Raw genomic sequence first — 27,889 nt, 5'->3', positions numbered from 1 at the left:
CGTAGTCAAAGGTGTTTTAGCTCTGATGAGGATGATGATGATGAGGCACCTGGAATTAGGGTAACAGCTGACAGCGATGAGGAGTTGTAACTGGCATAAAATGGGGTTTAGAATCCAGGGCTAATTGCGTTGGGCAAGGTAATCTGGACGAACGCTTGGGCTCTTGTTGGGAACTTCCTGAAGACGGGTGTGATTCGTTTGCTGAATACGTAAGTTACCAAGGACACTGGGCATAGACGGCGGGAGGAACTGTGTGGGCTTTTCCTGTGCAACTTGTGTTTAATCTTAATAGCTTGGACCTCCGTCGTCTTTTTGACGGACACTAATTGCCTACTCTGGACTGACTGACTGACTGACTGACTGACTGACTGACTGACTGCGACCTCGGACTATCCTTTCCGTGGCTATCGGTGGAACTGGTGAACTGAAGACATCTGTACCTGGCTTTCGACCTCGGACCGGATTGAGACCCCGCTGACTGCTGCTGCCCTGATTGATGTGTTTGAACCCGGAGTTCGCTCGCTGCTCGGAGGAGTAACATCTTAGTTACTCAATCACAGCTTTTGGGTAGCAGAGAGGAATCTGCTGTCAATTATTTGTGTTTCTTTGAATCTTGTTTACCAGCTTTTGTTTGTTTAAAGTGCCAGGCTGAATTAAGCATTTTTGGTTTAACCCGGATTAAACTCCAGTTTAATCCGGTTTATCTTTTGAAACGTTTTTTAGTTTCTTTTCCTCTGAAGGCAAGCCCTTTGCCTAGCCCTTTGTCTTTTACGGGCGTTTTTGGTTCTGTAACTTTAATAAACTGTGTTGAATCTTATTTTGGTGGCGTTCTGTCTCTGACACCTAGGCTTGCAGCTTTCTCACTGACAATTTCTAGGAAGCTGACCTGAAGTGACCAAATTAAATACCCAGATGGTTGTTAATACTCATATCTTGCTGTCACTAAAATGTGTGTGTATGGTGGCTTTTTGAGGCACTTCCTCATCTAGCCTTCTCTACATATTTTACATATTTTTCCCTTAGGGGTGAATAGTTAAATCGCTGAAACTCACATTATACAGATTACAATGCAAAAGGTGAATCCAATCTGGCATTCATGTAATGAAGTGCTAACTATAATGGGCATTCCTGTGGATTGGAGTGTTTAGGTAAAAAGCCAAGGACAACAGAAACAAATCAACTAGCAAACAAAGGGGGCGGGGAGGCGAGAGGAAGTATGTCGATTATTAATTTATGCACTTTAGAGCTGTACCCACTTCCTTGAATAAATTAAAGCTCATTATACTGTTTTTAAAAGCTACTGTGAACAAAAACAATTGTATCCTTCAATAATGAGGACATAGCGTTATATGGTACTGGGACTGCTTGTTAAAAGTTAGCTATTTCTTTCAAAGAAAAAAAAAGCTTTTCTTTGATGAGCTGATGGCTACATTATTTTGTTCCTCTACCTTCTAAAGAACTCTCCTGTGACCACTGATTTACATCAAAGATTTGCTGACAATTCAGCATTCTCAGCTTATTCTTATGACTAAGAGATGAAATGCAGTGCAGTTTAGTTTGGATTATTCACCAGGGGATTGCTCAAATTGAATTCATTTCAATAAGGAGAAGAACATGGAAAATGTTTTGGTCGGGCAGTTTTTACTGTGCCATATCAACCCCAAGACTCTATCCCCATTCCACATGATAGATTACTTGAAGTATGTCTTATTGGTGTGCTGTGCAGTGGTGAGACCTGACTGTTTATATCCATAGGTTTGCCGGTAGATTATCATTTTTGCTAAACTGATAGCTTGTTTATGCAGATATTGATATTATTTAAATGAAACCTAATCCCTGGAGGTTTTAAAATTTGCACTGATCTCTGAATAATTATTTGAAGTTGGCACCTTAAGCAAGTGAAGGGACAGGGAAGTAGTTTTCTCAATTTTGAATTTGAGGAGAGACTCAGGCAAGAACTTGCACCCAGAACTGAGAGTGTGAAGAAGATTATAGAGGTCTACAGAGCTCCACAAATGGATTTGAGAACTCTGTTATAGAATCTTCCCACCTCTTATTTGCTTGCATTATTATATGTTTGCTGGGGGTTCATGTAACGAAGTGCTAACAATAGTGGGCATTCCTGTGGATTGGAGTATTTAGGTAAAAAGAGAACAATGTTTGCCTTGGCACATTTAGATATGGCAGAAACATTGGCTTTATTTCACTGCTTCTTCTTTGGTAAAATAGTAAGCAAATTGTGTTGCTGTGAGTTTTCTGGGCTGTATGGTCATATTCCAGAAAAGTAAAAAAGAAGCCCAATTTTGGGTACTGATTACCTGTTGCCATGCAGGGAGGTCTGGGAAAGATCTGGACCTGCAGATACATTTTTCAGTTTTACTTCTAGGGAGGTAATTAGCATTGTGGACTGTGCTTGTTCATATTTTATTCACTGAGTTGTATGTTATATTAGGTGTTAATGCTCTGTGCAATTGCTTATGAACCCTTCACTACATGGCTTTTAACTCAGTGTCATGGGATGCAGTTTTCAATAAAAACCACTTGCTGGAAAAATAAGATGAGTTAACCTTTAACTTAGATGTGTATTAGCTATAATAAAATATGAGGTAAATAACAGCAGAGTCGCAATCATCATAGACTAGATCTTCACTGCAGAAGACTTTCTTGGAAAACATTGATGGGATTGAGCAGCTTCTACTGAAAAAATGGAGGGGGGAGGCAAGGGGAAAGAAGCATGTCTTCTCAGTTATGCTGCCTTTGGGCTGGCAGGGGGAAGGTCACACTCTCCTCCCCCATATCTGTCAATGGTGGCCTTTCTTTCCTGCACAATTAATGCAAAATGGAAGACTTGCTGCCCTCCCACTGCTGAACCAATGCCCTCCACCCCTTAGCACATAGTCCCCCCAGCATCCTCCACTGCAACATCACACCAAGACTGATTAATCCACTGTTTTGGAGTCCTCAGCTCCCCCCTTTGGTGACAACAGGATGGGAAAGCACTAATAAAAATGCTAGTGCTTAAGAGGGAATTCCCGACTCCAAGCACCAAAGGGTTATACAGCAAAGGCCACTTAGTCCTCTGTACAAGCATCAGAAAAGTAGTTCTTCCCCCTCCTCCCCTAGCCCCCCTTTTAATAGAATTCAGTACAGAGTCAGTGGTCAGGCACTGCCACTTTCAGCAACAGCACAAGATATTCCCTTAGCCAGTGCAAAGTCCTTTATGTTAGGATATCATGGGCTTGGTGCTCCACCAACATCTCCATGCTCTTAACATCTGTGCACCAGAACTCCAGGCGGACTTTCATGCCCTTTATCTGTTGTAAATCCAGCACCCGTGGTTGGACCCAAGTCATGTGAACCTTTTTGTCCACTTCGTCAATACTGCCTTTTACCAAACCTACTGAAAGCGCTTTCATCACTAGCAGCTCTACCTCATTTACAGTGACTTTGGCACTTTTAGCAATCTCTTCAAAAGTGAGTTGCCAGTGGTTAGCTGGTCGGGTGAAGGTCATCTCCATGAGGCAAAGCAACTGGATCTTTTGCAGCAGAAGAGCTTCATTTGCAGCCAGGTCTGGCTGCTGGCCCCATGCTGACTTCAAAGCCTGGAATTTTTCCACATTGCCACTGTTGAAGGCATAAAGAGTGTCAATCAGCCACTGTCTGTCAGTGTCCCTCAAAGACTCCAGCACTGGATGCATAAGCAGTTCGCCAAAGTTATAGACTCCTTCCCCAAGGAGTCCTGCCAGGCCCAATGTAAAGGCTCTCTCCTGCTGGTCTGCCACTGGTAGATCTCTGACATCTATACATCCCAGAAACCTTAGAGCATCCTTATAGTAAGAGGCATGATTCCCGATTGTCTGATAATACTTGCTGGAGAGGTCATAAAAGCGGCTATGAATAGATGTCACACCAGGCAGATTATTCAGCATCTCCTCAACTTCTTCTATGGTTTCCTTTGTGACTTGCAGGTCACCAATATTTAATTTCAGAGCCCCAATTGCTGTTTTACAAAGAATCACAGCTTCATCACTGCTTTTCACCTTTTCTCGGGTCTTTTCCAGAAAAGTAAGGGCCACATTAGGATCTGTCATCTGTCGTAGTACATGAAGAATAATTTCTACAAGGGACAAAGGGTTCACCCTGTGTTCAAATTCACTGATGAAGTTCTCATATAACTTGATAAGCCCATCTCCTTGGGCAAAGCAGGGGTCCTGAACAAAGTCCAAAACCTGGAGAGTCAGTTGGTGCCAGAGTTTTTTGTTGTAGAGCTCCTCCAGGCGGTGGCACACGGCGGCCTGGCCTGGCCCCGAGCTCTGAGACTGCTGCAGGTAGCCCGGGACGTCCTTTATGGCGGCACCGGGGTGGGAAGCGGGAGCAGCGACTGAACAGTGACCCCAAGAAGCCACACAAGCAGGAGGCCGGGCACCCAGCCGCCGGAAAATCTACTGCAGAAGACAATAATAATGCTACTAGGAGCTGCCTAAATCAAAAACCGCAAGTTGACTGTAGGCAGCCTACCTTATTACTTGCTGAACTGAACAGATGTCTGTATATTTAATAGCCCCCACCCCTGTTATAGTTCTGTATGGCTTCATTTGGAGTTCATGAGTAGATTATCTAATAATTATTTGGCTTTTCTTTTTTCCACAGATAGGGAGTTTGTTACTGCTAGTCACTGTAGCTTCTCTTTTTCAATCATTGGTTTATTTTGGATGTTATTAAATTCCATTCCAACTGTGTGTCCACACTATTCTCTTAATTATCCAACCAGATCTCAGATTTATTTTCTTGATGGTATCTTAGAACTATGCCCCATGTGCTGTAACCTTGGGGCAGAAAATGCTGCTAAATTTAGAAGGAACTTAACTAATTGGCACATTAGGCTGACTCACTGCCAACTCCAAATGACACATTAGGCATTGTCTCAAAACCGATAGGATATATGCTGTGATCTGGGGAAGTTGTTACAGTGGTTGACTTACTTGTGCAAATGACTTCCACTTACATAGGCAACGGCTTTACTTCTTCTCCCAAAAGAAACTGTTCAGACAAATAAGACATTCATGTGAGCAGTGTGTGGAGGAAGGAATAGATTCATTGCAAAACATGAATTCACTTCTAGGATGGAATAATGGAGGAAGAGAAGAAATTGTCTAATGAGTCTTCCTCTCCACTGAAATCTTTTAGAACGTTTCACTCATCTATTGATTTTTGGAGAATTGCTTCGGTTTTTACCATTTTTTTAAAAGAGATATGTCCTGGAATTTCTCTACAATTATACAACATAACCAGCGCAACATTCCTCCCCCGCCAACTTTCAGAAATATTAGCACATCTCCTGATTTTTGGGGAATTTTAAAAACCTTTTGTCAAGAAAAAACTTTTTAACTTCTATGGCTGGCTGGAGTGGGGTGGGGTGGGGTGGGGTGGGGTGAGGTGTTGGACATACTTGGAGGACAGCACACATTTACCACTGCAAGCAAGCCCCAAGTTTCAGAACATTGCCAGAGTTAAAGTTGTGTGCTTTTTTTTGCTGGATTATGCACTCAGAGATTATACTAGCGCTAGAAAAAACAGCTAAAGCAACTTGTGCCTGAGTTAATTAAGTGGCTGTGTTCTTTTTTTTTTTTTTTTTTTTTTTTTTTTTGCATTATGCACACAGAGATCACACTAGCTCTAGAAAATGCAGCTAAGGCAACTTGTGCCAGAGTTAAACAAGTGGTTGTGTGTTTTTTGCTGGATTATGCACACACAGAGAGATCACACTAGTTCTAGAAAAAACAGCTAAGACAACTTGTGCCCGAGTTAATTATGTGGTTGTGTGCTTTTTTGCTGGATTATGCACACAGAGATCACACTGGCGCTAGAAAATGCTGCCAAGGCAAGTTGTAGCTGGGAGAAAAAAATGGTTGTGTACTTTTTGGCTCTATTCACACATGGCAGACAGAGAGCAATATAGCCCAGGCAGTAACATCTAAGATTCCCTAAAATGCAACAAAAATATAAAACAGTCATAAGGCAAAAAAAGAAAAAAAGAATAAGCAAGTCCCTGCCTGTCAGTGCCTGTCTCAGTTTCTCTACACTGTGCAAAGCTTCTCTCTCCTTCTCTCTCCCCAGCGTGAAGAATCACCTTCAGCTACAGTAAGCTATAAGCTAAGCAGCAGCTAATGGAGTCTCCTCTGTCTTCTCTGGTGTAACCCTGTTCCCTATGCCTGCCCGCCTGCTCGGAAAGCTAACCCAGCATGCAGCTCCTCTCTCTTTCCCCTAACAAGTGGAGGGTACAGCATGGTACTGGGGAATGTGAAGAGCCATGACTGCAGCTCTGCCTCTGCCTCCTTTCCCCCCTCCCTTAGCCCTGATTGGCTGAGAGGCATGGTAACAAGCTTGGCTTTGGCTCCCAGTAGTGCTTGTTCTTGCTCTGTTAATTAAAACTGCATCACAGAGAATTACAATGTTGTTGTTTTTTTTAAAAAAAAATACTAGGCTAAAGTTTCGATTCTTAATTTTTTGGCACGAACAATTGCTTGTGCATCAGAGATTGTATCATAAGTACGGATCTAACAAATTTGATCCGAGTTACAATGAGTTATGAACATTTTGCACAGCCCGAGTTCACACATGTAGACTATTTATATCATGCAGGTAAGCAAAATTGGGTAACTGATTATTTATAACAAAGATGACAATGACTGGAGTTAGTTCATTTTGGATGTAAATCTATTCTTTGTTAGCTAAGTAAAGTGGCTAACAAGGTTTCTAAATGAAGCAGATGATTGACTTTGAATTTTTCATATATTTACGACAACTTGACCAGACGCACAAAAGTATATTTATGTTAAATATATATTTCTGAGGGGTATCAAAAACAAATTTGAAGATTTTTTTTTCCAGATTGCAATAGCTAACTAAGGGCCCATTTATATGGGCCAAATAATGCAGGGCAAGAGTGAATGGACTCCCTATTGTCCACATGACACACAGAGCTGATTTGACCTCCATGCTGGCCAAGGCCACTAAATACAGTCCTGCACCACATTAGTCAAAGTTGGGGAATACACTGGACTTTCCATTATTTAAGAATAGTTTAAATAGTTGGGCCATCCTGCTTTCCTCAGGCTTCATATTCTTCATTTCAGAGAGGGTAAGGGGGAAAGGAAAAGAGTGATCCTACTCCCCCCCCCCCTTTCTAGGTCATGCTGGCACTTTTTCAAGTGTCAGCAAAGGTAACAAATGACAATCAGAAGTAATTTGGTGCTATGACAGCATTAAGATGAGGATGGTAAGGGTGGACATCTAGTGTAACTGAATCAGGTTAAATGCTGCTCCACATAAACATAGAAGCTGTCTGTGTGGACTCCTGTGGGGCTGATCTGGATTATTCCACTCCAGACCAGTCCAGTGTATCCTAAGTAACTCATTAATAACTTGTTCTATTTGAAATGCTATTTGCTGTAATTCTATATGACCAGTCATATTATGTAACTTTACATATGCCTAGAAATGTAGCAGAAACTACTTTGCTGAATTGCAAAGGTGTGCAACAGTACCCAATGTGAATAACAACAACAACAACAACAACAACAACAACTTTATTTTTGTATCCCGCCCCATCTCCCCGAGGGGACTCGGGGTGGCTCACATGGGGACCAAGCCCAACAACATACAATAAAATAAAGCGGTATAAAATACACAGAACAAAATACACAGTATAAAATACAACAATATAAAATACATAACAATCACAATAGATTAATATATCAACTCTACAACACAGCTTCATGGAGTAAAAGCATGGCCATTGAACAGAGGCAATATCATGGCACTTCAGTCCATGATTTTGGAGGAGGAATAATTATAATTTGTAATGTATTAGGAGAACTAATCACATTAGTTTGGTGCTCTATGTACAGCAGTTCTCGGCCTTTTGGCTAAGATCAAGTGCAGTATCTGTTCTTATCAGCGAATGATTTGTAGTGCACAGTGCACATTGTGAGGGCATGGTGCACCAATGAGCATTATTCTGACTCCTGCAGATGTAAATCAATTTTTGAAGATATAAGGCTGCAATAGAATTCCAGCAGTTACTTTCTGCACAAAACATTTTTAGAGATGGTGTAGGCATCTGACCCCTGATGATCCACCACTGTTCAGTACAAATCTTTCACTAGTGATTCATAACAATCACTACATTGCATTATTAACTGTTTCCAGATGTCTTGTCAAGGCATCCTTGATTCTTATGCAGTGCAATTGAGACACCACAATGATTCATTTACCACCACAGCAACTGTAGCATGAGAAGAGGAACAGTGGCAATGGGAGCAAGAGACTGGTGTGAAGACCTACATGTGGCAAGGAGGCAGAGCCATGAAGATTTGTCATCTTGCCAGGAATGAGACATTGAACATTCTAGGTCAAGTTTCCTTTTGTGCAAACAATGCTACTGCACATTTCAGTGGGATCATCTCCAAGAATTAAATATTCTAAATTTAAAAATGATAATAAGTCTCTCTCTCTCTCTCTCTCTCTCTCTCTCTCTCTCTCTCTCTCTCTCTCTCTCTCTCTCTCTCTATATATATATATATATATATATATATATATATATATATATATCTGTAATACTTTCTATTCTTCATTTTGATACTGATATGAAATAATAAAGTAACTTTCTTGATCACTTATAAATCATTCAGTTTTTAAACAATTTAATCATATTTCTTCCATTGGTTTTTTGATCTTTTAAAGAAAAATTAATATAATTATTGTTTGATTTTATGATCTAATTCATTCACTTACAGTTTGTAGAGCCTTTCCCCTATTAAACAAAAAGGAAAACAAATAAAATGGGCATTTCACAATGACTCAGCGAAGTCTTACACTTTCCATTGATTTTGATATGAATATTTCCCCATGTTTACAGGATAGTTATTTTCTATATACAATTGTCATTTCTGACATGAAACAGTCCAAAAGTTCCTGATTTCAAAATTAACAGCAGCCTCTTCTTTCCTGCTTTCATACTAGTCTGCCGTTGCACTAATCTACTTAGAAAAGAACTCCTTATTTCAAGAAATAATGTTTGTCATTGTAAGAAACTACAAATAAAATATAATGCCTAATATTATAAATGTTCTGTGACAACAGCAAAACTGAAATATATTGGAACTTCTAAACAACAACAACAACAGGAGCAACCCAAGGGCCATCCAGTCCAACCTCTTTCTGCCTTGCAGGAAAATCATAGTCAAAGCATTCCAAACAGATGGCCACCCAGCCTTTACAACAACAACAACAACAACAACAACAACAACAACAACAATGACAACAGCAACAACAGGAGCAATCCAGGGTCCATCCAGTCCAACCTCCTTCTGCCTTGCAGGAAAATCATAGTCAAAGCATTCCAAACAGATGGCCACCCGGCCTTTACAACAACAACAACAACAACAACAATGACAACAGCAACAACAGGAGCAATCCAGGGTCCATCCAGTCCAACCTCCTTCTGCCTTGCAGGAAAATCACAGTCAAAGCGGTAGCGGGGAGGCCTCGTAGGTGGTATCGACAGCAGAGAGCATCATCCCCCTGCAGAGCCCCTAACTGTGTTTCACGGAGTCCTAAGGGCTCCATGGAGCACAGTTTGAGAAACACTGTTCTAGTAGAACAGCTACTGTTGGCTAAGATCTGCTACAAGAAACACTCTAAAGGAGTTAGGAAATGGGCAAACTGAGAAAAGTGTCAAGGTTCAATAAAATCAGATCTCTCCTAATTTATGAATACAACTCCAGAAAAGGTTGACTGTGCAGGTTTTGAATTCAACATATCTACAGCTGGCCAACCTTGCTGGCTCTTGACCATCTCAGTCAGACAGGAATATATGATAAAAAAGCTTATAAAATCATGATAACACATGGCATTTAAGATATACCTTATTGTGACCACACTGTCTGAAAATGTCATGGACTAAGCAGAATACTAGATTATGTCTAGCAAAAGCAAAATATATAATATAATTTTGAACTGTATCTTAAATGAATAATTTGATTCTTGCAGAAAAGTTAAATAAGGGGGAGGAGAAAAGAAATGTGGAACATAAAATGGTAGAATATAATATCTGGAAAAATAACATTTTCTCAGTGAGAAAGCTCTTGTTCAAATTTGTTTCTATGTTGTACTATTCAAATTTGATAGTACAACATACAGAACTGGCTGCTTATAAAGGTTAATTCATATTATTCATAACTAGAAGCAAACCTATAAGTATTTGGTGGAAGACTATAACAGACAAAGATAGACTTAAACATTGACTGCGCTATGAAGGACAACAAAATGGAGAAAGGTTGTCTTTAGTCGTCCCCCTCTTTTTTTCTTTTTCTTTTGTATAATGCAGAAATATAGCTTGCGATTTATAGAATGAAGGGCAGTTTCTTAGATTCAACACTTTATTCAGCTGCTTTTAATTGAGTCTAAGCGCATGCAAAATCTGTTTATAAAAAGGGAAGTGGAAAAAAGCGTGATAATAGGTATCAAAATGTGACTTTGTGACAGAAGAGATTCAGTATGAATTATGGCTAGGCCTCACAGTATAGTTTATCAAGGTTTTCCTTTACTTTTTTAATCCTCTAGTATGCTTTAGGCCATGTTTGCTTCATAAGCTGAAGTTTGTTTCATAAACCTAACAATATTACTTTACCTTCCAGGTAACACACACACACACACACACACACAAATTTCCCCAGATGTTGCACTGCTCAGATTATATGCATCCTTCACTTAGAAGAGTCTGAATGCATAGATTAGAAGAAGAGATAAGAGCCCTCCAGATCTTTTGCGCTTCAGCTCTCTAAATATATTGCAAGCATGGCCAATGATAAGGGATTGTGGAGGTTCAAGTAAAAAATATCAGAAGGGGCAGAGGCTCAATTTCAACTATGATAAAGAGCAAAGAATTGATATTTCCGAGTTCTATGTAGTGCTATTGATTACCATGCAGTTTTTATGAGCCTGGCAGTCTATGGAACTGTCTTAAGTATTTTTTGTATTGCAGTGGCTTGTAGAATTGCAAACTTGTCAGGGATCAAAGAGAGTGAGTGCAAATGCCAAATTCTTTTTTGAAATAATGATCAGAATTGTTTTGTAACTTTAAGCCCATATGTGTCCTTTTAAGATCATTTTAGAATGAATTTAAAGAGCAGTGGCCACACCTCTTTCTCCCCCCCCCCCTTCCTTCAACCATGATTGACCGAGAGGCAAGAAGTTTGGCTTCACCTGCTGGTAGTGCTTGGCTGCTCTGTGTATTAAAACTGCATTACTGAGAGTTACGATGTTTATGTAATGTATGAAAGAATAAAAAGGTAAAGGTTTCCCCTGACGTTAAGTCCAGTCATGTCTGACTCTGGGGGTTGGTGCTTATCTCCATTTCTTAGCCGAAGAGCCAGTGTTGTCCGTAGACACCTCCAAGGTCATGTGGTCAGCATGACTGCATGGAGCGCTGTTACCTTCCCGCTGGAGCGGTACCTATTGATCTACTCACATTGGCATGTTTTCAAACTGCTAGGTTGGTAGGAGCTGGAGCTAACAGCGGCCGCTCACGGGGTTTGAACCTGGGACCTTTCGGTCTCCAGCTCAGTGCTTTAACGCACTTCGCCACTGGGACTCCTCATATGAAAGAATACCAGGTAAAAAATTTTATTCTTAAATTTTTGGTGTGAGCAATGCCCACACATCAGATATTGCATTGTATGCATGGATCTATCAAATTAGATTCGACTTACGACAGAGAATTGAAATTTTTCCCAGCCCTAATGTAGACACAATTTTGGAGAGGCTGTAGTAATTAATTTTTTCCTAAGCCTCTCTCCATGCTGAAGGCAAACTAATATTTCATTTTAAAGTTACATTATAGTAATTAAAAGAAGCCAAGCACAAAGTGAGAAAGTGGGAGAAAGAGAGTGAAGCAATAAAAGTTTAAAAGCAACTTATAAGTGGTATGACAGAGCATTAAATGGGATTGTTCCTACCAAGTCAGGATAGTTGGAGGGCATGTAAGTCTTTTTTTTATTTCTGGAAGACAAAAAAGGGATCAAATATTTCTCAGTGAGGAGGCAACCTCTATTGCAAAACCTAGCCATGATCTAGCCCAATAACTAGCTCTAGAGCAGGGGTCCTCAAACTTTTTAAGCCGAGGGCCGGTCCACAATCCTTCAGACTGTTGAAGGGCCAGATTATCATTTGAAAAAAACAAACAAATTCCGATGCACATTGCACATGTCTTATTTGTAGTGCAAAAACAACAACAACAACGAAAGAACAATACAATATTTAAAAATAAAAATAATTTTAACCAACATACATTTATCAGGATTTCAATGGGAAGTGTGCTCCTGCTTCTGGCCAATGAGATAGTCAAGTTAATTAGGGTTGTTGTTGTTGTTGTTGTGTGCCTTCAAGTCATTTCAGACTTTGGGCGAGCCTAAGTCTAAAATGTATTTATTTATTATTTATTTATTTACTGCATTTATTTGTATCACACCCTTCTCACCCCAAAGGGGACTCAGAGTGGCTTACAAATTATATGTACATACATATTATATTATTAGCATAGCACAATATTATTTTATTTATTTATTTACAGTATTTATATTCTGCCCTTCTCACCCCGAAGGGGACTCAGGGCAGATTACAATGAACACATATATGGCAAACATTCAATGCCAACAGACAAACAACATACAGTATAGACAGACACAGAGGCATTTAACATTTTTTTCCACCTTCATGATTCCGGCCACAGGGGGGAGCTGTTGCTTCACCGTCCACTAGTGGCTGTACTTCCTCATTCCTTTCCTCGTGTTTTGCTGGCAGTTTTATGATGTTGTATTAGCATTATATATTACTTTATTGAACTATACCACTATACTGTAATATTATTAGTAATATTATATGTAATATAGAATATATAATTAATATTATTATATGATATTATTATTAGTGTTATATTGTATTACATTATAATATTATTATCAATATTATATGTATATACAATATATTGTATTATAAAACTGAGGGCGGGGCCAGGTAAATGACCTCGGAGGGCCGCATCCGGCCCCTGGGCCTTAGTTTAGGGACCCCTGCTCTAGAGCAATGGTTCTTAACCTTTTTTTGACCCAGAGACCACTTTGACCAGGGATCACTTTCCAAAATTAGTACCAAAAGGGTTATGAATCAGTTTTTGATCAACTTTAGATTTGGTTTGGTTATTTAGGGTGCTGATTTAGAAAATTGCATTGGGTAAACCACATCAGCTCTAGTTGCCAATACAGAACATATGCCATCAGGTAGTCATCATCTGCTTGCACACAGAAAACCATATTTAATAATCTCGAGCTGTCAGACCCCTGGCAGCAGAGCACCAAGAACCATACGCGGAGGCCAATCTCTATCTAATATCTTTATTAAGGAAATATATAAAAGCAATAAAAACAAGTGAAGAATATAGTTCAGAAGCAGACCTTTCAAATGAGGTCAAATATAGTCCAAAAATGTATTGTCCAATAAATGATATTAGAGTTCAAAGTTCTTTATCCAATACCGAAACACACACTATTGCCAAGCAATAGTGTGTGGAAATGTCTGAGTCTCTGGAGTCCTAAGTAGCTTGACAACAAGGCTGGAAACAAGGCTGGATACAAGGCAAACAAAGATTCTTGGAACAAGGTCCGTGGTTAAAAGCAAGCGAGGCAAGTCTTGATTATTTAATCCGGGAAACAAGGAACTGGGGTTACGAAGTCCACACACGATCTTATTCCTGAAGCTGCTCTGTTGACTCCGCAAATATTCTCCCGCGTCAAGCACCTATATTGGGGGTCTCGTTTTCCCGCCAACAATCCCTTTCCCTAGAGAACGAGAAGCGAAACCCAACTCTATCCAAATGCAAGACTCCTTAGAATTTCCCAAGGGAAGCAGGCCTAATCAGCCTGTTGTTTGGCAGCAATCCGTAAACTCCTGCGATTTTGTTCTCTGACTCCTCTGTCTCTAGAGTAAGATTCCCTTCTGGGAAACGGAGGCGAGGAATGCCCAAGGTCTGTTTTACTGAATTCTTGGGGACAAACATCAACATCCGGCAGGTGAAAGGACTCCGGCTCTTGTTGAACCGGCGAAAACCCCATGTTTTCATCTTCATCTGCCACGATGGCACTAGGAGCAGGACTACAAGGCCCATGAGGCATCACAAGAGCTGATATGGTCTATCCAATGCAATTTTCTGAATCAGCGCCCCAAATAACCCCAGGAACAGGAATTAAAAATGAAGACTCCAAGGAAAAAAATTGGGTTGGCCTTTGTTATAATCCATAGTAGTAATTGCGAGGATGCAGATCATATTTTAGTTCTTACAGACCATTGGTGGTCCACAGACCACAGGTTGGGAATCACTGCAGTAGAGCAATCCCTTTCCCTTTGCTTGCCATTGCTATCTGGAGGATGGAAATAAATACACACACACACACACACCCGACTGTAATGCTGTGTTCATTTTTGCCACCACAGTTCAAGAAGGATATAAATAAATCAGGTGAACATGCCAAAAGTCTGGAATCCAGTTTTTATGAAGAAGAGATGGAAGTGTTTGTTGGCTTAATTTTGAAAAAGTATAATCAGAAATCTCTAGATTTGTAAGTGGACAGTGCAACTTGCTAAAAACACAAAGAAAACCATAAAACAGATGGGCAAATATGAATTTTTAAAAAGGTTCATGGAATAATGTAGTATACATTATTGTATACATACAAAGGTTAAATTGCACATGTAAATAAAACATGGGTAAAATGCATTAGTTTCAGTGTGGGAACAAAAGATAATCATAATGGAATGAAGATATAGAATAGAATCAGTCTATCAAGGAACAATAAGCATCTAAATAAAATCATGGCTGACAGAACTGTTTATCCTACAAGCCAATAAACATGTTTCATTTTCAATGGATGTGTCCTTTCCTTAACAGAAAATTTGTTTGAATCCACTTTATTTGAATCAGTTTGTAAATGTGGCAAATGTATTGAAAATGTTTGCCTAATTTATATGCATTTTTGTGCTCGATTCTTAATTGTATACATTTCTGTATGCAGTTTCCTTGTGCTGAACATCTTGAAAAGTACGGATTTGGATGTTCAGGAGCATTCCAGACTATTTAAAATTCAGCAGGTCTGAAAATATAAGTTTGTGTGAAATTCAAACATGCTATAATATGCTTATAACCTATTTTAACTAGGTTAACATGTAGCACTTTGCAGCTGAAATCATCTTAGTAACATATACAGGTGTAATCCCTAGTTATGCCTACATACTATTTTTGGGGAGAATGTGATAGGAGGAGGTATCCTGTACTTCCTTGGCTTAAATACTTTATCTCTGTGCAACAGAAGCAGGAGGGGCCTTGTATGCGCACTTCATCCTTGGGTACCAATGCACTTCAGAAATGCAAGCAGATTAAAATGGTATGGAAAGACAGCCAAAATTTCCTGGGCACTCCACCCAGTCTTCATTAACCAAGGAGATGAACCTTATTGGCTGTTGGTGCACAGCCAGAGAAGAACTGAGGAAGAGACAAAAGTCTCCTGACCAACCCCAATAACAATGTAAGTACAGTGGAAGAGACTTTCTCTTAGAATCATAGAGTTGGAAGAGACCTCATGGGCCATCCAGTCCAACCCCCCTGCCAAATAGCAGGAAATTGCATTCAAAGCACCCTCGACAGATGGCCATCCAGCCTCTGCTTAAAAGCCTCCAAAGAAGGAGCCTCCACCATAGTTCGGGGCAGAGAGTTCCACTGCTGAACAACTCTCACAGTTGGGAAGTTCTTCCTAAAGATCAGGTGAAATCTCCTTTCCTGTAGTTTGAAGGCATTGTTCCACATCCTAGTCTCCAGGGCAGCAGAAAACAAGCTTGCTCCCCCCCTCCCTATGACTTCCCCTTACGTATTTATACATGGCTATTATGTCTCTTCTCAGCCTTCTCTTCTGCAGGCTAAACATGCCCAGCTCTTTAAGTCGCTCCTCATAGGGCTTGTTCTCCAGACCCTTGATCATTTTAGTCGCCCTCCTCTGGACACATTCCAGCTTGTCAACAACTCCCTTAAATTGTGGCGCCCAGAATTGGAGACAGTATTCCAGGTGTGGTCTGACCAAGGCAGAATAGAGGAGTAACATGACTTCCCTGGATGTAGACAGTATACTCCTATTAATGCAAGCCAAAATCCCATTGGCTTTTTTTGCCGCTGCATCACATTGTTGGCTCATGTTTAACTTGTTGTCCACGAGGACTCCAATGTCTTTTCACACATACTGCTGTCGAGGCAGGCATCCTCCATTCTGTATCTTTGCATTTCATTTTTTTCTGCCGAAGTGGAGTATCTTGCATTTATTTCTGTTGAACTTCATTTTGTTAGTTTCAGCCCATCTCTCTAATCTGTTAAGATCGTTTGAATGTTGCTCCCATCTTCTGGAGTATTAGCTATCCCTCCCAGTTTGGTGTCGTCTGCAAACTTGATGATCATGCCTTCTAACTCTTCATCTAAGTCGTTAATAAAGATGTTGAACAGAACTGGGCCCAGGACGGAACCCTGCGGCACTCCACTCATCACTTCTTTCCAGGATGAAGATGAATTGGTGAGCACCCTTTGGGTTCATTCACTTAGCCAATTACAGATCCACCTAACCATAGTTTTGTCTAGCCCACATTTTGCTACTTTGCTTGCCAGAAGGTCATAGGGGACCTTGTCGAAGGCCTTACTGAAATCCAGGCGTTCCCTGTATCGACCCAGCTTGTAACTCTATCAAAAAAAGAGAACAGATTAGTGTGGCATGACTTGTTTTTGATAAATCCATGTTGACTATTAGCAATGACCGCATTTGTTTCTAAGTGTTTGCAGACCACTTCCTTAACGTTCTTTTCCAGAATCTTGCCTGGTATCGACGTGAGGCTGACTGGACGGTAATTGTTTGGATAGTCCTTTTTCCTTTCTTGAAGATCGGTACCACATTTGTTCTCCTGCAATCTGCTGGGACTTCGCTCGTTCTCAAGAACTCAAGATGATTGCCTTGTTTAATCTTGGTCAATTGTTTAGGGAAATAAGGGATTTCATCATATGTTGATTCAAAGCTGTTTATTGATTGGTAGCTATCAAATAGATGCAATTGTTGGTTTATAAACTGTTGCTTTCTTATAATCATTGCAGACTATAATTATGAAAAAGCCATCATTCTCAGAACAGAAACTTCACAGGGCCAAGGAAACATAGCATAATTTCTATCTTCTTCTCTGTCGTGGCCCCCCAGCTTTGGAACTTGCTCCCTAGGGAGATTAGGCTGGCCCCCACCCTCCTGGCTTTTCTGGAAAGCCTTTGATGAGTGAATTCTGTTGGTTCAAGTTGTCTGCCTACATAATAATAGACCCACTGATTCGCTTTCTTATTGTCATTATTGTCATTTCTAGTACTTTAATGACTATGTCAATTACGTAACTACCTCCCCCCGATTTGACACATTCGCACTTTGGTCTAGACTTGTGTTTTATATCTGTTTTTAACGCTTTTTCCTGCAATATTGTTTTTATGATGGTTTTACTGATATTGTTGATTTATTGTTGTAAATTTATGTGTTTTGATTTGTTTTTATATTGTGATGTTGGGCAAGGCCCCATGTGAGCCGCCCCGAGTCCCTACGGGGAGATGGGGCGGGATACAAGAATAAAATTATTATTATTATTATTATTATTTATTGGTGCCATTGGAGCTGTACCAATTCCCCACACCTGCAGAAGGTATGTCACCCATACTCCTATAGAATCTTCTATGGCAGGGGTTCTCAACCTGTGGGTCCCCAGATGTTTTGGCTTAACAGTTGGTAAACTGTGTTGTCGAAGGCTTTCATGGCCAGAATCACAGGGTTGTTGTATGTCTTTCGGGCTGTGTGGCCATGTTCCAGAAGCATTCTCTCCTGACGTTTCGCCCACATCTATGGCAGGCATCCTCAGAGGTTGTGAGGTATGGATAAACTAAGTCAGGAAAGGAAAGAATATATATCTGTGTAGAGTCCAAGGTGTGGCAAGAGTTCTTTGTCACTGGGAGCCAGCATTAATGTTTCAGTTAATCACCCTAATTGGCACTGGAAATGTTTTGTCCCTTGCCTGGGGGCATCCTTTGTTCAGTCAAGTCCTCATTGTGTTGGTTCCCATCTACTGTTTTGATTTTGGAGTTTTGTAATACTGGTAGCCAGATTTTGTTCATTTTCATGGTTTCTTCCTTTCTGTTGAAGTTGTCCACATGCTTGTGGATTTCAATGGCTTCTCTGTGTAGTCTGACATGATAGTTGTTAGAATGGTCCAGCATTTTTGTGTTCTCAAATAGTATTCTGTGTCCAGGCTGGTTCATCAAATGCTCTGCTATGGCTGATTTCTCTGGTTGAATTAGTCTGCAGTGCCTTTCATGTTCTTTGACTCTTGTTTGGGCGCTGCGTTTGGTGGTCCCTATGTAGACTTGTCCACAGCTGCATGGTATCCGGTAGACTCCTGCAGAGAGGGATCCTCTCTCTTCTGCAGGAGTCTACCGGATACCATGCAGCTGTGGACAAGTCTACATAGGGACCACCAAACGCAGCGCCCAAACAAGAGTCAAAGAACATGAAAGGCACTGCAGACTAATTCAACCAGAGAAATCAGCCATAGCAGAGCATTTGATGAACCAGCCTGGACACAGAATACTATCTGAGAACACAAAAATGCTGGACCATTCTAACAACTATCATGTCAGACTACACAGAGAAGCCATTGAAATCCACAAGCATGTGGACAACTTCAACAGAAAGGAAGAAACCATGAAAATGAACAAAATCTGGCTACCAGTATTACAAAACTCCAAAATCAAAACAGTAGATGGGAACCAACACAATGAGGACTTGACTGAACAAAGGATGCCCCCAGGCAAGGGACAAAACATTTCCAGTGCCAATTAGGGTGATTAACTGAAACATTAATGCTGGCTCCCAGTGACAAAGAACTCTTGCCACACCTTGGACTCTACACAGATATATATTCTTTCCTTTCCTGACTTAGTTTATCCATACCTCACAACCTCTGAGGATGCCTGCCATAGATGTGGGCGAAACGTCAGGAGAGAATGCTTCTGGAACATGGCCACACAGCCCGAAAGACATACAACAACCCAGTTGGTAAACTGGCTGGGATTTTTGGGAGTTGTGGGCCAAAACACCTGGGTACCCACAGGTTGAGAACCACAGTTCTATGGCAATAAATTCCAAGAAATGTTTTTTGACCCTCAGTTGTTGGAATCACAGACGCCTTAAATCCAAAGCAGCATTGCTCCAGTGTCTGCAGCCAAACCGGTTCAGGTCCAAACTGCAGATCCAAACATGAAACTGGCAGCAGCAAGACTACAAGAAACTTTCCCAATACCCAGCACACAAACACACATCAACACCTTGCCTTCTGCAAGGACCCCTCACCCCTGAACCCACTTTTATCTACAAACCATCATCAGAGGATGAACTGACCACCGCCCCATCACCATCTCCCACAGCTGCTCCCAGCTCTTCACGTGAATTCCTTTGACTCTCCCTACAATTCATCTCCTGTCAAGACTCCCAGAGAACCCCATAAAGGTACCACTAGTTGTTGGTGCCTCACAAATAGTTTGCACTTTTCTTATCTTAGTCCAATCCATGGTGTCTCCTTATTTATTTATTTACATCACTTTTACCCTGCCTTTCTCTCCGAGGAGACTCAAAGCGGCTTACAGTAAAAACAACAATTCATATAAAACAATCTACAAACAACAGTTCATATAAAACAGATACCATTACAAAATAAAATCACATTATATAAAATTTTAAGAATGTCCAAGATTAAAATCCATTCATCCAGAATCCTCAAGTCTTCGTACAGGTCATGTAAAGTCCATGTTCTCATTCATTAAAAGCTTGCGTGCACAACCATGTCTTTAAGGTTTTCCTGAAGCCTAGGAGAGTTGGTATCTGCCGTATGTTGCTGGGGAGGGTGTTCCACAGCCGAGGAGCCACCACTGAGAAAGCCCTGTCCCTCGTTCCCACCAGCCTTACCTGCGAGGCTGGTGGGACCGAGAGCAGGGCCTCTCCCAATGATCTAAGAGTTCTAGAAGGCTCATAGGGGGAGATATGTTCAGACAGGTAAGATGGGCCAGAACCATTTAGGGCTTTGTAGGTCAAAACCAGCACTTTGAATTGGGCTCAGTAGCATATCGGCAGCCAGTGGAGCTGACTCAGCATGGGAGTAGTACGCTCCCTGTAAGCCGCTCCTGTTATTAGTCTGGCTGCCGCCTGTTGTACTAGTTGGAGCTTCCGAGCCGTCTTCAAAGGCAGCCCCATGTAGAGCGCGTTGCAGTAGTCCAAATGAGCTGTAACCAGAGCATGGACCACCGTGGCCAAGTCAGACCTCCCAAGGTACGGGCGCAGTTGTGCGAAGGCTCCCCTGGCCACCGCTGAGACCTGGGGCTCCAGGCTCAGCGATGAGTCCAGGAGAAGCCCCAGACTGCGAACCTGTGTCTTCAGCGGGAGTGCGACCCCATCCAACACAGGCTGTAACCCTATACCCTGTTCAGCACTGCGACTGACCAGGAGGACCTCTGTGTTGTCTGGATTAAGTTTCAATTTGTTCGCCCTCATGAAACAAACGGACTGGTCGGATCTGGAAGTTTATTTACAGGAAGAATTGAAAGGAAAATGAAATACAAGAACACGGAAGGAAGAAAGAAGAGTGGAAGTCCATCTCCCCCAACCTCCCTCCCACTTTAGATAGGGACTCAATCCGGGGGTTGTTCTTAGACCCCCATCCCCATTTTTTCCCTTGCTTTCCCTTTTTTCCCCCTAACCCAGAACCTTACCCCGACTCACACGAGTTATCCCTTCACACCCTTAAATCCGTGTTAGGGCCATTCCCTTCCCTATTTCCTACCCCTCCCATTCCCATTTACCCTGATCCTCCCTCCCTACTCTCCCCTTTAGATAGATCGATGCAATAATGGAAAAAAGCTTCAATAAAGATTATTATAAAATAAAATATTCTTAACCATTTGCATTGGTAAATTCAAAAGTTGGTTTTGGACAAACATCTGGGAATTGTTCCTGAAATCAGCAATATGCCAACAGGGGGCAGTGTAAGTCTGTTGCCCAGCTTGCCATGCTACTTTGAAAGCCAGAAAAACATGACTGGATTTGAAGGCAATAACAGAAGTTTATTAACTTGGCCAGATGCGTGACATAAGAGCAGAATCACTAAAATAACAGACATAACTCATAACAAAAGTGCAGCACATTTTATAAAGTTTGGCAGCTATTCAAACCTTCCACTTTCTCCCTGGGTTGGTTAGGAGATGTGTTTCCTAGGATCCATCTTCTCATTGGCTAAGACTTCCTCCTGACATCACAGACTGGGGTGGAGAAGAAGAGAAAACAGCTGGGATTGATGGAGTTCAAAATTAAAGGTTTGTTACTATGGCCACCCCTGAGGGTGTGGGCCCCATTGTCCAGACCAAAAAGAATGGATATTTAGCACTAATGGACTTTGGAAGCTTGGAATAATCTCTACAGAAAGAGTGAGGCTTGGGAAACTGGAAAGTCAATCAAGTGGGTAAGCAAAGTGCTTGATGGGTCCTGGGTGTTGCTGGTAATCAGTCTCTAAGCAGGGAGTCCACTGGAAGAATCTGTGTTGTTTCTCAAGGCAGCCACATAGTCTAAAGCAGGGGTCCTCAAACTTTTAAAGCAGAGGGCCGGTCCACAATCCTTCAGACTGTTGAGGGGCCGAATTATCATTTGAAAAAAAAAACCGAACGAATTCCTATGCACACTGCACATGTCTTATTTGTAGTGCAAAACAACAACAACAACAATGAAAGAACAATACAATATTTAAAAATGAAAATAATTTTAACCAACATAAACCTATCAGGATTTCAATAGGAAGTGTGGGCCTGCTTCTGGCCAATGAGATAGTCAGGTTAATTAGGATTGTTGTTGTTGTTGCGTGTCTTCAAGTCATTTCAGACTTTGGGCGAGCCTAAGTCCAAAATTATTTATTTATTCATTTATTACATTTATTTACTACATTTATATTCCGCCCTTCTCACCCCGAAGGGAACTCAGAGCAGCTGTATGTACATACAATATATTATATTATTAGCATAGCACAATATTAGCATTATATATTACTATATTGAACTATACCAGTATACTGTAATATTATATGTAATATATAACATATAATTAATATTATTATATAGTAATAGTATTAGTATTATATTGTATAAAATGATATTATTATCAATATCATATGTATATACAATATATTATATTATTAAAACTGATATAAAAATATTATATTATAAATGAAGGCGGGGGCCAGGTCAATGACCTTGGAGGGCCGCATCCGGCCCCCGGGCCTTAGTTTGGGGACCCCTGGTCTAAAGTCACATAAGCACTATATAATATAAGTTATAATTGATAACCTTGGGTCGTTGGTCCACTGTACACCAGGGGCTCAGTTGTAGAAATATAATAGTAACACATTGGTGCTGGCAGTTTGATCATGCAAAGTTTTGCAATAGTGAAGAAGTTAGGAAAAAAGAAAATAATAATAATAATAACAACTTTATTTTTATACCCCGCCCCATCTCCCCGAAGGGACTCGGGGCGGCTTACATGGGGCCTTGCCCGATAAAACAAACAAAACAGTAACAAAGCAATAAAACAATTATCCCAGTAAAAAAAATCAACATCAATAAAAACAATCATTAAAATCAACAAGCAGGATACAGTGTAAAAAACAGGAGACTAATTCGTAGATCCCAGGCGAGATGCAGAGTGATACGAAATGGGAAAAGGAAATTTCACAGTTGGACAATAAAGTGCGGGATAAAATGGCAAGACAACAACAATGGGACTATTATGGAATGGACAGATAGATCAATCCAGCAACAACTAAACATCGAAGGCCTTTTGAAACAGCCAGGTTTTTAAGCTCTTCCAAAAGGAGAGGAGGGTAGGGGCCTGCCTGATCTCTCTAGGTAGAGAGTTCCAAAGCCGGGGGGCCACGACGGAGAAGGCCCTCTCTCTCGTCCCCACCAACCGTGACTGTGAGGGTGGTGGGAGCGAGAGAAGGGCCTCCCCCAACGAGCGAAGAGAACGTGTGGGTTCATAGAGGGAGATGCGGTCTCTAAGGTAGGTGGGTCCCAAACCGTTTAGGGCTTTGTAGGTGATAACCTGCACCTTGAATTGGGCCCGGAAAACAAACGGCAGCCATTGGAGCTCCTTAAACAGAGGCGTAGAACGCGCCCTGTAGTTTGCTCCTGTTAGAAGCCTGGCTGTACTAGTTGTAATTTCCGGACCGTCTTCAAAGGCAGCCCCACGTAGAGTGCATTGCAATAGTCCAGTCTAGAGGTAACTAAGGCATGGACCACCCTGGTCAGATCAGACTTCTCGAGGTATGGTCGCAGCTGGCGCACAAGTTTTAGTTGTGCAAAGGCCCTCCCGGCCACGGCCGACACCTGAGCCTCAAGTGTCAGCACCGAATCCAGGAGGACCCCCAAGCTGCGGACCTGCGCCTTCAGGGGGAGTGCTACCCCGTCAAGCACAGGTTGCCACCCAATACCCCGATCAGACGTACGACTGACCTAGAGCACCTCTGTCTTGTCGGGATTAAGTCTCAGTTTGTTCACCCTCATCCAGGCCAACACAGCGGCCAGACACTGGTCCAGAATCCGAGGGGCTTCCTTGGATTTAGGTGGAAAAGAGTAGTAGAGTTGGGTGTCATCCGAGTAGAGATGGCACCGTACTCCAAAACTCCGGATGACCTCTCCCAGCGGTTTCATGTAGATGTTAAAAAGCATGGGGGACAAAATAGAACCTTGCGGGACCCCACAGGTCAATGGCCAGGGGTCCGGGCAGGTGTCCCCCAGCTTCACCAACTGGGAATGACCCTCCAGAAAGGACTGGAGGCACTGGAGTGCAGTACCCCCAAGGCCCATCCCAGAGAGCCGCCACAGAAGAATACCATGGTCGATGGTATCGAAAGCCGCTGAGATGTCCAAGAGAACCAGCAGGGTCACACTCCCCCTGTCCAGCTCCCTGCGGAGGTCATCCACCAAGGCGACCAAAGCCATCTCGGTACTGAACCCAGGCCTGAAGCCAGACTGTGATTGGTCCAGAAAATCCGTATCTTCCAAGAATCCCTGGAGCTGAGAGGCAACCACCCGCTCCAAGACCTTGCCCAAGAATGGTAGGTTAGAGATTGGCCTGTAGTTACATAGATTGGTCGGATCTAATGAGGACTTCTTCAAAATAGGCCTTACCACGGCTTGTTTTAGGCTGGATGGAAATTTGCCCTGCCCCAAAGAGGCATTAATTATTGCCACAAACCAATCAGCTAACCCACCACTGGCCTGTTTTAAAAGCCAAGATGGGCAGGGATCTAGGGCACAGGTAGTCGCCCTCACCGCTCCAAGAATCTTGTCCACATCATCAGGTTGCACAAACTGAAACGAATCCCACAAGATCGAACAGACAGATGCCTCGGTTACCTCACCTGGCAATGCTTCAAGACTGGCGTCCAAGTCGGAACGAATCTGAGCAATTTTGTCTGTAAAATGGTGAGCGAACTCGCTACACCGAGTTGCCGAGGAGTCAGGTGCCCCCCCACCCTGAGAAGGGTGGAGGAGCTCCCCAACAACTCGGAACAACTAAGAAGATCTATTTTTTGCAGACGCGATGCGGGCAGTCGTGAAAACCTTCCTGGCTTCCCGCAACACTGCGGAATAAGCCCTAATAGCGGCTTTAGGCCGTGCTCGGTCAGAAACGTCGCGAGTTCTCCGCCAGCGCCACTCTAGTCTCCTTCTCTCACGTTTCATCTCCGCCAGCTCCCCGGTGAACCAGGGAGCCGGGGCAGCTCCACGCAGCGAGAGGGGACGTTTGGGAGCGATCATGTCAATAGCCCTGGACAACTCGGTATTGTAACGAGCGACCAAGGCATCGACAGGATTGTCAGCCTCCATAGCAGACAGAACCCCAAGAGACGTCAGGAGTCCCTCAGGATCCTTAAGTCTCCTGGGGCGGACCATCTTAATGGGCCCACCACCCCTGCGGAGGTTTGAGGACACGGTGAGTCTTAAACTGATCAGATAATGGTCAGACCATGACAATGGAAGAATAGTTTGCTCTTCCACTCTGACCAAACCGTCGCCCACAACAAAGACCAGGTCAAGTGTATGACCAGCTTGATGGGTGGGACCCGATATTACTTGGGACAGCCCCATGGTCGTCATTGCGGCCATGAATTCCTGAGCCACACCTGTCAATGTGGCCTCAGCGTGGATATTGAAGTCACCCAATAGCAAAAGGCGCTGGGAGCCCAACACCACGCTAGAGACCACCTCAGCTAGCTCAGGTAGGGAGACTGCTGTGTCGCGGGGTGGACGGTACACCAGCAGAATCCCCAAACTGTCCCGGGTACCCACCTTCAAGTGGAGACACTCAAACCCAGCAGATTGCGGAACGGCTCATCTGACCAGGGCGATGGAATGCCGAAAGACCACCGCAACCCCACCTCCCCGCCCTCCAGGCCTGGCCTGCTGATGCACCCCGAAACCCGGAGGACAAAGCTGGGTAAGGTTTACCCCACCCAGTTCATCCAACCAGGTCTCGGTGATGCAAGCCAGATCCGCCTGCTCATCCAGGATTAAGTCCTGGATCATTGCAGATTTCCCACTGACGGATCTGGCATTAAGCAGCAGTACCTTCAACCCGGAGGGGCTGCCATGGAGGCTACCACACCTAACCTTCTCCAGGGTCGCAAGACACCTGTTGCGCTTCTCCCTGGGAAACTGTTGACCGTACCCCCTCCTCCCCCACACAACCTTGATGGAACCCTCCCCCCCCCCAGACCCCACCCCCCAGAGATCCTGGCTCCACTGAAATGTTATTAAGAGGGCCTAGTCAGCTCCCTGAATTCAAATGGCTGCAAGGATCTCCATCTTGTGTAGTGTCTAAAGAAGGGGACAGATAGAGCCTATCAAAAGGGGGAGACCTCTCGAAGCAGCTTGACAAGGTGTTAGTGGGCAGGGTATGGAGAGGGGTTGAGCAGATTTAACTGAAAGTGAATTTACAGGGGAAGAGGACCTGCACAAAGGGTTAAACATCCTGTTTGACTTAGCCGGGGCTCGGGTATGTGAGGGCAGGTTGGGCATAAGAGGGCGAGTCGAGGGGTCTACAATTACCCTTCTGATGGTGATACCCCAAGAGTTCAGCTGGGACCTGAGAGCCCTTAGTTCTTCTATTAACCGCTTGTCCTCAAAGGTGGTAATGAGGCGAGTCAAGTGATCATAGGATTGGAAGTCCTTGTGCAGCCAAGAGATGGTCTTAATCTTGATTTCTTTCAGGCTCCTAGAAAGAATTTGTGCCAAGGACCTCCGAATCCCTCTTTTTGAGGTCCATCTGCCTCTATTCAGTTGAAAGTCTTTGATATCAAATGCCAGTTGTTCCACTTGAAACGGATGGTCATAATGGCATCCTGCAGACCAGAGGGGAAAGTCCATCCCCAACGAAGTGTTCATTATCTGCTTTGGTGCTCCCGTTTCAAAATCCATACTCTCATCTTTCCCCTGTCCATGTTGTTCACCAGACAGATCTCCTCCTCCCTCAGCTTCCCCATTGTCTAGTATTTCATCCTTGCTACCATTATGTTGTCCAATCTCTCCCTCTCCGATCATATCTGAGGGCCAACTGATCTCCGTTGAGTTATGTCCAATGATATTAATTTCCTCCCCAGGGGTATTATGCTGAGGAAAGTTATTTGCCATCAACGAGAATCCTTTAAGAAGAAGATCTACTTTCTCGTTCAAGGTTACTAGCTGAGAGAGGTCTAGGCTAAAAGACCTTCCCATCAGCTGGCACAATTGGGACATTTCATGGTTTCCATAAATGTCGGTCATTTCTAGGGAATTGTGTGATAACCTAATCCTAGTAAACCTATAAAATATCAATAACACTAACCAACAAGTATTAATGGCCTAGAATCAATTAAAAACAGTATAATTACTAAAAACAACATAAATTTAACAGGGGAGGAAAAGAACAGAAAAAGGGAGAAAAATAACTACGCCAAATGGTCTAGTATGGGTACACCGTTCAAATAGACCAATAGGTAAGACAGACTCTCGGTTCAGTAGCCAATGCTGAGGGAAAGCGAGGAGGGCAGTAGGCCTGCAGCAGGAGACAGAATGATTTTAACGTCAGTTCCTCTGCCTTCTTCTTCCTCCAGATGGCCTCTTCTGCAGCAGAACAGCAGGCTCCTCAGCTCTGCCAGGGCCTTGTGGACTCAGGCTTTATAGATGTAGCTTCCTTCCTAGGAAGTGCCGAGTCACACCCAGATGGAAAGGGCCTGGGGCTGCAGTCTACTCACAAGGAGTCCCAAAGGCAGCAACAGACAGGCTGGCTGGAGATGGTTCTGGCCTCTTCTGCAGCAGAACAGCAGGCTCCTCAGAGACACCCAGTGGAAAAGAACTGGGTCTGTTCTGTTAATTAAAGAACTGTATGATTACACACACACACATATGTATGTATTTGTGTGTAGATGTTTCTTGGAGTGACAGGGTTAAGGGAATTTTTTTTTTATTTCTCTTGAGGTTGAGAGGGTGGGGCTTGGGAAATGAGTGTTGCAGCCCAGTTGCCTACTTGATCCCCTTTCCACCCAAACACCACCCAGATGAACAAGAATAGTTAGTTTATTAAGAATATAAAAACAGTTTCAAAATACATCCATGAGCTCGATTTCTAGAAGCTTAACAAAAAGCAAT

The 27,889-nt window shown here is 42.7% G+C and overlaps 1 protein-coding gene and 1 non-coding gene across 2 annotated transcripts; one reads left to right on the top strand and one right to left on the bottom strand.

Moving 5' to 3' along the window:
- Window positions 1-2,670: 2,670 nt before the first annotated feature.
- LOC100562939 (26S proteasome non-ATPase regulatory subunit 13-like) lies at window positions 2,671-26,893 on the bottom strand. The gene is made up of 2 exons (XM_062976968.1): window positions 26,312-26,893; window positions 2,671-4,442 (listed from the first exon to the last, which is right to left on the bottom strand). Exons 1-2 carry the CDS (start codon window positions 26,891-26,893, stop codon window positions 3,219-3,221), a joined length of 1,806 nt encoding a protein of 601 aa, XP_062833038.1. The 3' UTR covers window positions 2,671-3,218.
- On the top strand, window positions 7,909-8,103 carry LOC134298125 (U2 spliceosomal RNA). The gene has a single exon (XR_010005084.1). It is a non-coding gene; the product is annotated as a U2 spliceosomal RNA (small nuclear RNA).
- Window positions 26,894-27,889: the final 996 nt, after the last annotated feature.

Source organism: Anolis carolinensis, chromosome 3, assembly GCF_035594765.1.
Source record: "Anolis carolinensis isolate JA03-04 chromosome 3, rAnoCar3.1.pri, whole genome shotgun sequence".
NCBI lineage: Eukaryota > Metazoa > Chordata > Lepidosauria > Squamata > Dactyloidae > Anolis > Anolis carolinensis.
Note: the sequence above shows the minus strand (reverse complement) of the source record. Positions and strands in the feature narration are given on the sequence as shown.